Genomic DNA, 16,756 nt, shown 5'->3' on the forward strand with positions numbered 1-16,756 from the left:
TGTTTCTTTTCTGACATGCAGACAGGGGGCTGCCATCTTGGGGTCATGTGAGCGGAGAACGTGCTTTGGTTGTCCACTAGAATATTTCAGCTCAACCAGCAGCTCGGTAATGCGCACACGGCGAGTTTTTACCCCTGTGAGGCGAAAAATATCTTAACTGGTCAGATATTCACCTCAGCGTCTCGTGAGGCGGAAAACTCTGTGAAAATCAGGCGCACATGGCGAGGTATCTGCTGAGCAAGCGGTCATTCAAGGCCGTTTGCTCAGCAGATGGCACTCAGGCAGGCTTTAAGGCACTGAGAAAAATCAACAGTCACTGCAAAGAATTCAAGTAGCTTTCATTAGCGTAACGCTGGCACACACGGAAGCCATCTCACTTTATTCGTAAATGAGAGCACAAAGCAACAGAATGAACAGGAGTAGGGCTGGGCGATATGGCCTAAAATCAACATCACCATATATTGAAGATCTCACCTCGATAACGATAAGTAGGCGATAACTACAGGAATGCGTAGCAACAATATTTGTCCACTAGATGGGGCTGTCTCATGTATTACATTGACTAAAATTTTACATGACTCAAGGTGCTACAGCTTCTTAAAGGGACATAAATGTGGCCAACTTACACATCTTTTCATTTTTTTATTATCAAATTTATCGACATGGGAAAAATTATCTGGATGAGAGACAAGAACTTGGATAACGATAAATCTTTGACATGTTGCCCAGCCCTAAACAGGAGTCTATCAGACTGCATTTATTGTTATTTACATGACAATCTACTGAAATAAAAATGTCCACAGTCAGAGTTTCAGTTCAGATGTGATTAGTGTATGATCTCCCTTTCATTTTTGTAAGGATGATACCAATGAGCCGGACCTCAGGGATGCAGCAGTTGTCCTCCTGACAACCATCACCGATGATGCCGAGAGTCCGGTTACGTACGACCCAGTGAGAATCTGTTATCCTCGAGGGTGATGTGATTGTCAACCTCTCCAGCCTTCCTGATGCCTTCCTGGTAATGTTCGGCCTCATCTATGCCTTACATCTAGATTATCCGAAGGGACTGACCAACACATTTGAGTTCACGCAGAAAATCTTACTTGGTCTTGATGAGTCTAAACTGTCACCCACGCTGCAGAGTCAAAAATGACCTGATGTTACATGTGTAACTCAAAATCTGAAAGAGTGGTGGATTCAGATGGCTCACTCTGTTAGAGCATTGTCCACATCCACAATGTAATTTACTATTTGTCTGCTCTTTAATTGTTGATGTTAAAGTAACACACCACCATTTGGGCAAATATGTTCATTTTCCACTTCTTGAGTTAACCCTCCCACTGTCCTAATGGGTAGGACCCCGCGAGGAAAGTTGACCATTGAGCAGGGTTGATGGTTCATCCCTTGGGTCCACGTGGCAGGGGTGAGGAGTGAGCACCACCTCACTCCTGCCACGTGGACTTCAAGGGATAAACCATCAACCCTGCCCAATGGTCAACTTTCCTCGCGGGGTCACCCATAATGACAGTGGGAGGAACAGTTGAGTTTTACCTTTTCTCTGTTCGTCCAGCCGTTCTGAGTCTGGCAACTCTCATTTGTGGCTTTAGTTTAGCGTGAATAATTGAATCGGATTAGCCCATAGGCTAATCCGATTCAATATTCAACTGGTTTTATGCCAAATGGCATAAAGTACTCACTGTCTTACTTGATAGTGGTTAGTGTAATTCATATTTTGTTAATGTTGAATTGATGTGCATCCTGATGTTGCTTTAAACCACCTACTCAAAGAAAGACTACACACTGCTGTTGTCCAGTTTTCAAAAGTGTGCGTTTGTAATTGTTTCTTTCAAATTTTGTTTTATTTTCTGTTTGAGTTGGCTTAATCGGTAACTTTAATTTGATCATAATTTGAAAATATATTTAATATAAACTCCAAATATTTAAGTTTATTTATGGTCTGATATACTCAAATATCTGAGTTTATAAACTCAGAAAATATGAGGCAACTGATTGCCTTACATTTTTTTAGTTCTGCCTACTTATTCGGGTTTACAGTGTACGAACTGTAAAGATTTTGTGGTGTTCACCTAACAGTTCAAGTGTTCATTTTTTTTGCTTTGTGTGTTCACAGGGCATGCTCAGTTGAAGTTTCCATCTGCGCGTTCAAGATGTAAGAAAAATAACACGAAAGAAATGCAACAATGAAAACTTCAAAAAGGCATCAACAACCAAGCAAGTGGATCCATAAAATGGACTGATTTTTTTAATGGCATTTTTAAAAAGTCTTTCAAAATGGACAGAATTAACGCGTCATGTTCAGAACAGTTTGCGTTCTCATCTTTGATTAATCCTGGTAAACAGGTCTGTTTTTGTTCTGTTCTAATTCTCTCTGTTTAATAAATTTAAACAACATGACTTAGCTATTTTATTTAATTTTTTTTTCTCTGCATAAAGACGAAGTATCAGTAAATAGTGGAAATTAAATGTATTGGTAGTAAGCAAATAGCAGATGTTAAATGTTACTTGCAGTATGTGTTTATAGAAAAAATAGAGATACTTAAATGTACTGAAAGAATATTACGTCAAGTTTACTGTAAAGTGTACTTTCAAAACTGTAAGTATACTCAATTATATAAGAAGTACACTACAAGTAAACATATATTATTACTTTAAGTATAATTTTAAGTATACATTCAAAGAGAAAAGTATACTCAATTATTTCAGAAGTACACTACAAGTAAACTTATAATGTTACTTAAAGTTTATTTTTAAGTATACTTCCATGGGCAAAAGTTTACTCAATTTTATTAGACGTAAACTTATACTGTTACTTTTAAGTATACTTTCAATGAGAAAAGTATACTCAACTATATCAGGAGTACACTACAAGTAAACTTATATTGTTACTTTTAAGTATACTTCCAAGGAGAAAAGTATACTCGATTATATCAGAAGTACACTACAAGTAAACTTATAAGTATACTTCCAAGGAGGAAAGTATACTCAATTATATCAGAAGTACACTACAAGTAAACTTATAAGTATACTTTCAAGGAGAAAAGTATACTCAATTGTATCTGAAGTACACTCCAAGTACACTTGTGAGGTTACTTTAAGTATACTTTCAAAGAGAAAAGTATACTCAATTATATCAGAAGTACACTACAAGTAAACTTATAAGTATACTTGCAAGGAGAAAAGTTTACTCAACTATATCAGGAGTACACTACAAGTAAACTTATATTGTTACTTTTAAGTACACTTCCAAGGAGAAAAGTATACTCAATTATATCAGAAGTACACTACAAGTAAACTTATAAGTATACTTGCAAGGAGAAAAGTATACTCAATTATATCTGAAGTACACTCCCAAGTACACTTGTGAGGTTACTTTAAGTATACTTTCAAAGAGAAAAGTATACTCAATTATATCAGAACTACACTACAAATAAACTTAAATTATTACTTTGAAGTATACTTGCAGTATACTTCAAGTATACTTTTAGTGGCCCAATTTAGTCCCAAGGAGTATACTTCTAGTAAACTTTAAGTTCAAGTATGCAAATAAACTTCTGTACACTTAAGTATACTTGAAATTATATACTTAAAGTATACTTCTTTTTCGTAAGGGTTGGGTTATGTTAAAAAGGACAAACTCTTATGAATTGTTCATTGGTTCAAAGATACCCCACACTTCTTTGTGCTGTTTGTATATTCTGTCTATTTTTCATTTGAACTGTTAGTTTGCAAGAGTAGTCATAATCACAAGATGGCATTGAACACCCCGTTGATATGTTTGCTTTGACGGACGTTCCTTAAACGTCTCTGGAGTCGGTTTACCCCGCAGCACAAGGCGAGGAGCAGGAGAGGAGCTGCTGTATGTTTTCAGTGATCTGACGTCGAACTAAAACAGATGAAGTGAGAAAGCAACTCCGGTAGTCACCCTTGCCTTAAAGCTGCAACAATAATACCATGAATATGTATAGATATTTATTCTTATCAACCTGTGACTCCACTGACGCGTGTGTGTGTGTGTGTGTGTGTGTGTGTGTGTGTGCGTGCGTGCGTGCGTGCGTGTGTGTATAGTCGTCAGACCTCCAGATCAGCTCATCGAGAGGCAGAGAAAAAGGATTCATCTTCAACATTATTTTATTATTGTGAACAATAAAACACACCAAAGCATCATTTTACTTGTAGTCGTTGTAGTTACGCTTCATTTCTATGAGCTAAAGAAAAGCGTGAAAAATGATTCTATGAATCAGGAAAGCAGAAAAAATGTATTTTTGTTTTTACATTTTTCATTTCAGTTAAAACTATTTCAAATTGTGTTTGTTTATCACATTTAGTTGTACATTATGTAAAATATCTTTAGATTGAATATTTTTGAGAATTTTTGTGTTTCACTGTTTGGAAAAATAAACACAACACATCAAAACAATTACTTGAAAGGTTTTGTACTTTTAAAACAATTTTTGAATGCCAAAAGTTACTTAAATAACATTATATAGTTTTTAGAAGTATTTTTATTTAATGATTTCTCAGTTTGTGATTTTGTGCATTTTGAAAATAGGAAATAAACCCCTGGTCTAATGCATCACCTGGATTGGGAAACCTGTTCTGGAAAATGTCCTTTTAGTCATTATTTAGGCAGCAAACACATATTATGAATGCCTTTGGAAAAACTCAAATGAGCCATTTTAATGTAGATTAATCTAGATTATTTCCAAGATTACAATGAGATTAATCTAGATTAGTTCCAAGATTACAATGAGATTAATCTAGATAAAAAAAAATTTATGCCCACCCATTACAAATATATATATATATATATATATATATATATATATATATATATGTGTATGTATATATATATATATATATAATGTGTGTGTGTGTGTGTACAGAGAGAGAGAGAGAGAGAGAGAGAGAGAGAGAGAGAGAGAGAGAGAGCGAGAGAGAGAGAGAGAGAGAAATCTCAACACCCACACTTTTAAAAAAGCTTCCCACCCCCTGACAACAACCAAGGATGTTGAACCGTGGAGAATTTCCAGTTCTGTCCTGACCTGAGCTGAGACTCTGCTCTGCCAGTCTTTCACCTCCAATGTCTCTCCTGTTCTTTGTATTGTAGAGGGGATTCAGCGTGCATGTGCCAGTTAGCGTAGGCCTATGTTAGACTTCTGCACTCCATAGTAACAGTAAATATGTCAAAAGGCGATTGGGTAGTGTTAAAAGTGTAAATAACATGTTTAAACTACACTTCAAAGCAGATTATACACAGCACTTATAGTATGTATGATGTAGAGATCATTTAGTTTAATTTTCATGTTTTTTGTTTTACATTTTGTGATTCCTATGTTGTTTTTGTTCTTCTTCCTGTGAGACTGGTGGGACGGCACCCTAGCGCCCCCATGGACGAGTCGCCACTGCCCGTCACTGGAGGAATGCGCACCACGAGTTTTATTCGTGGACAAAATGTCTCGTTAATGCATGTGCATCTCTCCCTCGTGGAGCTAATGCAGAAGCATAAACTAGGCTTAAGTGCCTTGAGCAGCTGGTTAAAGGACACACTGGACCCTCTTTAATTTATATACAGAGCAAACAGACCCATCAGCAATGCCCTCATCCACCTAGCAAGAGGCAACACTTAGGTAAGGGTATGTTTATTGATTCCATCCAAACGTGTGCTGAAGCTCAGCAATCTAGGGCTTGGGACAAATCTGTGCTGATGGCTATTCTCCTTCCCCACCACAAGCCACAAGCAGTGAGGTAAATAAGCACAGCCCCCCCCCCCCCCCCCCCCCTTACTTGCCTTACATACCCAAACGCTATAGGGCTGTGTACTCAGCCCCATACTGTACTCCCTGCTCAACCATAACTGTGTTGCTAGACACAATATCCATTATCAAGACGACACAACAAGTATTGGTCCAGTCGTAAAATGAAGTCGTTGTTGTTGTAGGACCCGAATGCAGAAATCCTGTAGGTAGCCAGGTAAGGTGGCAATTAAATTCTTTAATCCAAATCAGTACACAATAACTGGAAAGTAAATAACCGGAAGAGAATATAAACAACCAAGGAGGATAACTAATAAAGACTAACAGAAGTTGATATTGGGAAATTAAACTACACTAGGGGAGGCAGGATGCTGGGAGAAAATGGAACAGTACAGTTCCGGTAAAATAGGGCGGCCAAAGGGCAACAGAAGCTGGCTGAGGGATAACCAGCAGGAGAATGAATAACTAGAAAAGAACTAAACTTCTAGGGAAACTCAGGGGTCAGAGGTCATTGAGAGGGAGATGGAGTATAGAAGGGACAGGGAAGACATGGACAGGATACAGAACTTGTCAGGCCTGAGATGTATTATTTTGGTCCATATCACCCATCATCAGACAGTGATGACATCTTGAGATTCAACTGTTGTTGGAGAAAAAGTTAATATGGCACTTTTCCTATTACGTAAATGTAAGTAGTTGTCATTTAAAGGTTTAAGCATGCATGATGGATATGTGATGTTAGCTAAAAATGTTTTAGTTGTTTTATTAATGTTTTTGTTTTTTATGAGAGGAGGACAGCACTTTGTTGGTATCAGTTTATATTTTCAGTTTTGGAAATTAAGAGCCAGACAGAATCAGTATATAAAGGTAACATCGAGCATCCCTAAAAACGATCCAACACTGAGAAAAGTAATGTGACCGTGTTGCTCTTGCTCTATTTCTCACCAATATTTTTTCACTTTAATTCTGTTCTTCTGTTCTTTTTGCTTCTTTACCTCCATCTCCTTCTCTGGATTTTAAAAGAACAAACATTTCTTACAGTCAGTCCAGCATTGATTTTCTGCTTTGAATTTAGCCTGAAGCTAGACAACATGAGACGCTCCCAGCAGAGGCGGAGCTGGCCTAAATGGCGCCCTGTGCGAGATCCCCCTGTGACACCCCCCCCCCCCCCCCCCACCGCACACACACACACACACACACACACAAGAAAGAACATTACACCTACAACTTTGTTTCAAATTGCGTGGAGTGTATATATAACAACGTTTGCTAACTGAATACAACATCCAGCTCCTGGCCACCTTCTCACCACTTGTCAAAGTTCTACTGAAATAGACACACTTAACGCAACATGATGGCATCATCGACTTGTACAGTACAGATGTGCTGAAAGGCAAGAGTCTCAACTTTCAGCTAAAAAAAGACCGCTCTAGCTATTATAGTTTTTATTTTATGGCAGTTTACAGTTTAAACGGGATCATAATGGCAGGGCACCTCCAGCGGCCCGCTGCCGCTCCGTTTTTCATGGGGTAAATACGTAGCTCATTTCCCGATTCCAAAAAGAAAGAATGGTCCAACCAGCTCGCCACTTCAATATGAAGAAGATCAGTTCAACATGGGGAAAAAAACCTGACCTGTAGGCCAGAGAAACGTTCATTAGCACATCAAGTTCTATTCAGTTTACCGGTAAACATATCACGAATGTACAACAGGTCAATTATTAATCATCTTGGCTACGTAGCTCAATCTATGCATTCCAGTAGCGTTTGCTACAAACAAATATAAAAACAACAATAAAGGAAAACAAGTGTCTGACAGACAGCATAGCCGAATTCAAGGCAACACATAACAATAATCATTCGATTGCTCTTGGTTTCAAGTTGAGCCCATTAAAGTGCTTAAGTAAATAAAAGTGTTTCAAAAACAGCGTTTTTGAACCGGAGTTCTGCTCGCGGTGGGAACTCCGCCGAACAAGGTCATTTTTTACAGCGAAAACGATCGACTGCTCACTGACAAGTAAAAGGGTGTTATTGGTAGATGTTAAGCACACTTACCGCTGAGGTAAAATGAGAGTATAAATGAATTGAGGGGAGAAAAACGCTTTGTTTTCCAACGCCGTTCTACAAGCAACAAGCTTACAGCCACGGCAGGAGCAGCTTTCATGGTTGCCGCGACGTGGAAGGAGCCAATCAGGAGAAGAACCTCACATCAGCTGACGTGGGTCATGTGACAGGGAGTAGTTGATATGGGTTACACTTTGTTGTGCTTTTATTACAGAAATATTATTATTATCATCACTATTATTATTAAGAACATGTGATTTCTATGTTTTGTTTATGTATTGGTTGATGCTAAAAAAAATTTTTTTTTAGAAAAAAAAAAAAGGAAATTAAATGCCGCCCCCTGCAGACTGCCGCACTGTTCGGCCGCACATGTTGCACATATCAAGCTCCGCCCCTGGCTCCCAGCAACCAGACAGCAATCCAACATGAACACAGGCAAGAGCCACTTCTAGAATAAAAATAATGAAGAACTTAAATAAATAAATGAATAAACAAGAGCTACAACAGATATAAAGCCAGTCTAACAGTGGGATGAATGCCACAAGATTTATTACAAGTTCACATTTGATGTTCTTCATGTTCTTTAATAAAACAAACTGAAACCGCTAGGTTGCAAAACAGGACAAAATGAATATTATAAGGCTAAGTTCATATTTTCCTCACACAACTCTTCAAGATCAAACCTGCTGACATAAAAACCAAACCTGCAGAAGAAGCTTTGCTGAAATAGCCAATTGTAGAAGAGCCCTTCCAACCAATCAGATATAAGAAAGGCGAGACCTTCCTTGGACATCCTATGACTCCAAATGACACGGCCGGCTCGGGGTTCTGCGCCAGCCGATGATGTCACACTAGATAGATGATTAGCTGGACGTAGGGTTGGGAGATTCAGGCAGAAGAAAGCAAGAGAAGAGAGATGAGTGCAGGGAGAGGAGGAGAGGAGAGCAAGGACTGTGAAGTGTTGTCAGCGGTTACAGGTGAGCAGATAAGAGGGGTGAAGGAGGCAAAGACAGGAGAGGGTGAGGTGAAGGGAGGTGCAGAGCCTAGACAGCTGAGGAGAGGAAACGACAGGGAAAAACAGAGGAGGAAAAGGAGAAACACAAACACGGATCCATGTGGAAAATAGGTGGAAAGCACAGACAAGTAAACAGGAAGATGGGAGGCAGGCGTTTTAAAAAGCGGAGACTGAGATGAGCTGACATCTCACAAGTAAAGATGGAAGGAAATGCGAGGACTGATGGACACAAATGACTCGGAAAGAAAAGAAAACAGAGACTGAGGCAGCAGAAAATAATATACCAGAAAAAGCACTACATGAAATGAAGTTCTGCTTTGTGATAAAACATCAAGAGACTTCCATGTTTCTGGTGATTTTAGAGGCGATGCTGCTGCTAAGTGAATGAATAAATGATGTTTGCTTTTTCTTGCTACTGTATGTCCAGATTACACTGTTTACAGCAGTATTCTGATAACCTGCAGCTGTCAATAGCTGTAAACAACTGGGATCCTCCAGATAAAACATGTAAAGAATATCTGTGTGACAGTTTCTGACCATCGTGGTTTTGAAGCTTCACCTGACCCTGATTCATTCTGAAGAATTGGCATTTTGGTTTATGTACTGTCCCTTTAAGAGAGCGCTCTATTATGATGTCAGCACTAGACTGTCTGAGAAGAGGTAGGACATTTTCTGATGTCATTAAACCGGATGTATGAACACATGCAGCTTATTTCCACCCAATGTGAAAGCGTTTCAAAATGGCCACGAAACATACCACCATTGTAGTGCACAAGTTCCCGTCCACCAACAGCCAAGTCCGACGTTTTTCATCCCAGAAATGAAGAAACGCTATAATTACATTTCAAGTCAGTTATTAAATTTTTTACCCTATCCTGTCCTGGCAGTTGAAGCAGATAGAATAGGTGATCCTGATGCCCTTACATACCAGAGCAGTTTTACTCTACAGCAAGATGGATGTGGGATATTGCTCCTGTTGCCTTTATTATGCTAGTGGCATGTTGGACCGCAACCACTTACATGGAAAAGACAGGTAAGTGTGTGTGTATCTGTATTTTATAGAATATGTCCATGTGTGTGTGTGTGTGTGTGTGTGTGGGGGGGGGGGGGGGGGGGGTTGAAAGTGGATTAGGCTAAGTGGCGTAACCAATCAGAGTGTCAGTGAAGGACAAGGGCAGTTGACACTGGTTAAATCAATCATGTTGTTGACATTTCAATAAAATGCTTACATCTCATTTTAAATAGCAAACAAAGACCAAACATATATTTAATGAATAACTTTTGCTTTAATACAAAGGCACACATAGTTCTATCAATTAGGTTGTTTTCATTTCTATTTTTAGGTAGTTTATACAAGAAATCCCCACATTGGGTAAAACACCACTACTGTATTTCTGCTGGAACTCAGGCCTTGTAAGTCAGGTTGTTCAAACACCAGCCACAGTAACAAAGAACTGTCAAATCTGTAAAATAAAATAATTAAATCCCTTCATAGCAAACCACATGAAACTTTAATCTGCTATTTAGCTTTTGCTGTCCTGACTCTCCCAACAACCACTTCCGTAGAACAAAAACAGTCCAGATACAGCAGCTACAATTACGGTCAGCTTTAGTGACTTTCAAAAATAAGAACTAGGTTTAGAATTTTAAATTTCATTTAGATTTTCTGAACTAAAAACTGCTAGACTGAGGGATGATAGAGGGACGATACCTCAAAGGTCAAACGACACAGCTGTCCTCACAGATGAAACCAATGTCTTCTAGGGAAAAGAGTTATGGTCATATCAAAGGTTGAACTATTTGGCCACAATGACAAATGTTTACCAGGAGTAGTCAAGATTAGGGCTTTCAGAACTAAAAACACTGAAACAGTTCTCAAGCATGGTAGTGGCAGCATCATGCTACAAATTCTTGAAAAAATATTTGACTGCCAACAGCTAGAATGTTGAAACATGACCACATTTGGGCATTCCTGCAGTTTTCCAAATTATTCTGACTGGATAAGGCAGATTACCTTGACTCAACTAACCAGATTAACCGTGTAGAATGATCTTTCCATAGTGCCAAAATCATCTTGATTAGGAAGAAAAATCCCAAACTATAGGCCTAAAAGCCAAGGCAGTGCAGGAAGTCTACCTGTGAATGAACTCTGCTCATTTTACCAAGTCAAAAAGTATATTAGGATGTTCCTTACCTTCCTTGCAGTACTTTCCCTTGTAGTGGGTGTGGGTACAATCACAGTGAACTTCCCCATGGTGAATAGAACAAGACCCTCCATTGAAGCATGGATTCTGTTTGGTGCAGAGGTATTCCAGATCACTCTCAATTCCATGGCTGTTTAACAACTTTGGCGGTATCTCTCCCACTTTCAAATTAGAGATCAAGCCCAGGAAGGGTGGCTCGTACTTCACAGTGCTGGAAGTCAGAGCAGAGAGGCGTACATCAGGTGGGATTCCACCCACAAACAGGTCACTGACCACTGCCATTTCCTTCCTCTTCGACTTGACCTCAGCAACTTTTGTCTCTCCGTCAACCATTAGTAAGGTTTCACGAAAGTTACGGGTGAGTAAAACCATGTGCCAGCGGTCATCATTCACTCGTGTTTCCATGTGCAGGATGGCTGGTTCAGCACAATGGATGGCGAAGCGTAACTGAAGGCGTCCACCAGCAGTCAGTAGTTCCAGGAAGTCACAGTTCCCACCATCATCTAGGTAGAGTACTAAGGCTTGGCTGATGTTGGTTTTCAAACTGAAACTAAGCTCGCCCACTGATCCAGCTTCCCAGCGTCCATAGCGGGCATACTGCCCTGGTGCCCCACCAAATTCCAACATCTTCACTGTGCTGAGGATGCTAAACAGGGCAAGGAGCCACAGGGGCCAACATGGGACTCTTAACCTCCTCGTCATGCTAAAATGCATATAGTTTCCTGTCTCTCTTTGATTCCTAGATAGGCTAGCAGATCACAGAGCTAAATGTGAATGTCACTGTGGATAAAAACAAAATGTTTTTCTATCACAAAGCTGGAATAAAAAGAAATCCCAGAGGGCAATCCTTCCAGAAGCGTTACTCAAAGGACTCAGGTCACTATACCGTTTCTAGCCTATTCCTTTTAGTTCACTGAAACTTGTTTTTATCCTGATTCTCTCCTTCGTCTCTCCATCAGTAGGTGCCGGTGAGACCAAGCGATAGCAAAAGAAAGGAAAAATGTGTAGTAAGGTAACTTCAACACAAATGTTTCTCTAAAAGCTTTTTGTGTTATCGTGTTATCTTGGAGTCCAGATTTCCATCCAGTAATCTAGACGGGAAAGCTAGACGGGAGGAAATTGTGATGTTTAAGAGGAACTGAAGGAAAGAGAAGTGGGTGTGGCCACGGTGGAGGTGACAGACGTTAGAGCTGTCTGCTGTTCGCTGGAGTCTACAATGAGTTCATCATTTCACCGTAAGCCTCCCCGTGTCCAAAGGCTGATGGCGTGTAGAGGTTTATACTGGTAATGGTTCCATGATTACAGCTGGTGACCTGTAAGAAATGGAAAAGCATAACATAAATAACTGACATAATTTAGACACTGCTTAAAATTTCCATTTCAGCAGTGCACAATCAAGCTTTTACATTAAAGGTTGAAAAAGGAACAATTTAATAAAAGCTACATATTTTAAATAGAACACCTCCGTGGGGCATTTGGAGTGTGCAGAACGAAGGTACAGTATTTGCTTCAAAAGCTATATTTGAATTAAAAATAGTTAAATATTTATCCTGACGGACACAACACCGGGTGTATGTTTACATCTACCAGCCAATAGAGGGCGCCATTGTGTTGCCAAACAGGCCGCTCGGCACAACTCGGCTGGACCTGTGGAAAATGGCGGACTCGGCAAGTCAAGCAGTTGCTTCTGAGCTCAGAAGATGTCATTATCGTTCTCAGAAGAGGAGCGACCATGAAAGATCTAAAACCAGAGTGAGTTTAGGTGAAGCCTTCCACAGATGGACCCAAATGAAACATTTCACATACCAGCAGCAAACCTGCTGGCGAAGCCTTGTTCTGTTGTTGCAACTACAACCTCCATAAACTAGATGTTGCTTTGGTGTTCATGTGCCGTATTCTAACTTTCATAAAAGCTGACCAGGAATAGTTCTTGTAGTATTTGCTCATTTTAAATTACTTCTTCTTTTTCCTATTTTTGCTTCATCCACTTTATAGTATGTGTAGCTGCCAGCTGAGCAGCTGATGGCAATGACCCTTAATTGGCTCACAGAATTTATATAAGCCACACCCTTCCAGAGAAAACTGTTTGGGTTAATACGTTTGTAGAGAAGATAACACCGTTTGTAGTATTAAAATTATGTCTTTAGCCTAAATTCACCTCAGCTGCACATTGCCCACTGCATCCCCACGTAAGTTTTGCTGTATTGACGCTTTTGTTTGGGTTATTAGTTTGACACTCTTTAGTCATTGTTTGTTTTTCTTGTCCATCACCGAGTCCAATCTACAGATTAAGCAGCTTTAAGGAATTATTGTTTTGTTTAGCACCCTTGGCCAGCGGAGCAAGGTAAATGTGAGAATATAATCTATTTCTGTTATGACATTGAAGTTGTGTTCACCTTTTATTTATGCTTTGTATATCTCTAAACAGTTTTCACGGTGCAACTCATGGAGTGAAGTCCAAGGCATTTGGACCAGAGAAACGAATAAAAGTTATGCACCAGTCGAGGCTCTCCGTTCTTTTCTTCATGGTGCCAGGGGCAGCTACAGTATGCCATCCACCACATTACAATGCATAGATTTTTATATATATTATATGTAGGGCCGGGACTTTAACGTGTTAATTACGATTAATTAATTAGAAAAAAATAATGCGTTAAAAAAATTTACGCATTTAACCGCAGCTTGCATTTCAAGCAAGGCGGAACCTTTGTCATTGCACGATTTCCTCATAGACTGAATATCACTGACACACACAGCAATGCACAGTGGCTAATGGCTACTAAAACATAATAAAAACAGAAAGAAGTTGCCTTGCTTGGACTGATGCAGGATTTAGGAAACACGTCCGCCTCTTTTCTTAACTTGGAAAAAAAAACTTCCAGACAACAACGGAGTCCGTGTCGCGGACATTTTTCAGAGATCGTCTCTGCTGCAGCTGCACGGTGGCAATGGGAACTTTACAAATGTTGCGGTTAGCTATATTTTTAACATTTACGTAACATCTGTGCAGCGCTGAAAGCCCCAGACAGAATAATTCTGTGCCCTAACAGTAGTTTATGAAAGTAGTCAGACAAACGAGAGGCACCTGGCTGCCGCTGGGAGAACGCTCCGTGTTCTCACTACTCTGTAAACGATCACAAACAACGTGTCTTAAAGTTGAAAACAGAAGTTTAAGTTAAAACAGAAACACTCTGAAACTTTTCTGATGATTTTCTAAACAATTATGTCGGGGAGTTATACGTTTCTGAGACGAGTCTCTGTCTAAACATCACATGCATTACTATCATTAAGCAGCGAGGTGGGTTGAAGCTGTCATCAGCTAAGGGGCGGATGCTTAAGTGCATCAGGGGCAGCGAGGAACGAGGAAGTTGTGATCAGGCTGGAGATCACACCAGATTCGCTGCTGCAGGCGTGAATCTGCGGGTCTGCAGCATCCCCTTCTTCACGTGACATCAGGACTTCCCATGTAAGGAAGGTCCGCTCACCTGTTCGTCAGATCATTATTTCCTTGCCATGATCTTTTATCATCCCATCATCCTCCAGTTATCCAACTGGAACCAGTTAGTGTTCCTGATCATTCTCAGAATATGTCACGCCTGCTCTGGTGTTAAAAGTTAGTACATTTAAGTCCTAGATCATATTTGTGCCTGTTCTACTGTCATTTTGAAGGATTATTATTTATATGTGTTTTTACTACATTATGAGTAGAAATGCTAATAAAAACTCCCAATTATACAAACAAGTGAAACTGGAAAAATTAATCTGGTGCAAAGTCAAATTTATTTCAGTCATTCAACTAGACAGAGAGACTATTTAAAGGCTCAGGAACCCTTGGCAGGTGTTTTCTATTTGTAATTATAAATTTTAGTTGATTTGGGTTTTGTTTCATATCACACAGTGACATTTGATTAATTAAAAAACATTTTTTTAAAGCTTTAGTTTACAGTAATAACCATGTCTAATGTTTGATTCTCTGTCTCATAATTTTAATTAAAAGTTTTACTTTGAGATCACATTTTCCTGAACGATTAAAATGTGATTAATTGAGATTAATTAATTACAAAGTCTGTAATTAATTAGATTAAAAATTTTAATCAAGTCCCAGCCCTAATTATATGTCATCATAAGCAATATCCATCTATCTATCTATCTATCTATCTATCTATCTATCTATCTATCTATCTATCTATCTATCTATCTATCTATCTATCTATCTATCTATCTATCTATCCATCTATCTATCCATCTATCCATCTATCCATCTATCTAGCTATCTATCTATCAATCTACTCTATCTATCCATCTATCTACTCTATCTATCCATTTATCTACTTATGATGAGGGATCGGGAGATCGACAGGCGGATTGGTTCGGCGTCTGCAGTGATGCGGACGCTGAGCCGGTCTGTCGTGGGGAAGAGGGAGCTGAGCCAGAAAGCCAGGCTCTCGATTTACCGGTCGATCTACGTCCCAATCCTCACCTATGGTCATGAGCTTTGGGTAATGACCGAAAGAACGAGATCGCGGATACAAGCGGCCGAAATGAGTTTCCTCCGTAGGGTGGCCGGGCTCAGCCTTAGAGATAGGGTGAGGAGCTCGGACATTCGGGAGGGACTCGGAGTAGAACCGCTGCTCCTCCGGATCGAAAGGAGCCAGTTGAGGTGGTTTGGGCATCTGGTCAGGATGCCTCCTGGACGCCTCCCCGGGGAGGTGTTTCGGGCATGTCCTGCCGGCAGAAGGCCCCCGGGTCGACCCAGGACACGTTGGAGAGGTTACATCTCCAATCTGGTCCGGGAACGCCTTGGGGTCCTGCCGGAGGAGCTGGTGGACAAGGCCGGGGAGAGGACGGCCTGGAGCTCCCTAATTGGGATGCTGCCCCCGCGACCCGGACCCGGATAAGCGGAGGAAGACGAAGACGAAGACGGATACTTATCTATCCATCTATCTACTCTATCTATCCATCTATCTGCTCTATCTATCCATCTATCTACTCTATCTATCCATCTATCTACTCTATCTATCCATCTATCTACTCTATCCGTCTATCCGTCTGTGTGTGTGTGTGTGTGTGTGTGTGTGTGTGTGTGTGTGTGTGTGTGTGTGTGTGTGTAAGGGGCATATTATAAAACAAGTTGTAATATAGTGTCTGTACCAAACATGTTCATTAATTTCTTTGCACAAAATCAGTTTCACATAAAGCTATTTCAGCAGCTTTACTCTTGACAGTCTCAGTACCTTTCAAAATAAGCCACACACACACACACACACACACACACACCATTAAATCAAATGTGATTAAGAGCTGAGTGCTGCAAAGTCAATAGCCGTGTGAATAGCTGATCTTGACCCTGGGGTTCGACCTGATCCCCAGCCATTAAATCTTGAGTGAGATTTAATTTCCACCACAGATATTCTGCAAGTAAAGCAAGGCTTGACTCTGCTCTCGCTCTCTTTTTCTATCTTGCATCACTTCAATGTGACAACAGCAGTGAAGCTGGCATACAAGCACAGAGGGATCAAAAGAAAAAGTGCCTGTGAGGCAGTAGATTCATGATCTCACAACTCAACTACAATTTTCAGGAAGATAGAGGCGGCTGGATTCAGTGTGAAAAATAAAAGAATGGAGAGAAAATAATGTTATTAGGGTCATTTTCTATGAGTGATGTTCTTTTTTGGGTAAATGGGAATATTAATGTTGCCT

General features: G+C 40.0%; 1 protein-coding gene across 7 annotated transcripts in view; it reads right to left on the reverse strand.

Annotated features, from left to right (window-relative positions):
- nrxn2b (neurexin 2b) overlaps positions 1 to 11,905 on the reverse strand; it is a 970,727-nt gene extending 958,822 nt beyond the window's left edge. For all 7 annotated transcript variants that reach the window (XM_070544341.1, XM_070544340.1, XM_070544338.1 and 4 more), the window contains exon 1: positions 11,047 to 11,905. In XM_070544341.1, the coding sequence (XP_070400442.1) occupies positions 11,047 to 11,770 (724 nt within the window). In that variant the 5' untranslated portion in view covers positions 11,771 to 11,905. The remainder of the gene's footprint in view (positions 1 to 11,046) is intronic.
- Positions 11,906 to 16,756: the final 4,851 nt, after the last annotated feature.

The sequence above is a fragment of the Nothobranchius furzeri genome, chromosome 14 (assembly GCF_043380555.1).
Source record: "Nothobranchius furzeri strain GRZ-AD chromosome 14, NfurGRZ-RIMD1, whole genome shotgun sequence".
Taxonomy (NCBI): Eukaryota; Metazoa; Chordata; class Actinopteri; order Cyprinodontiformes; family Nothobranchiidae; genus Nothobranchius; species Nothobranchius furzeri.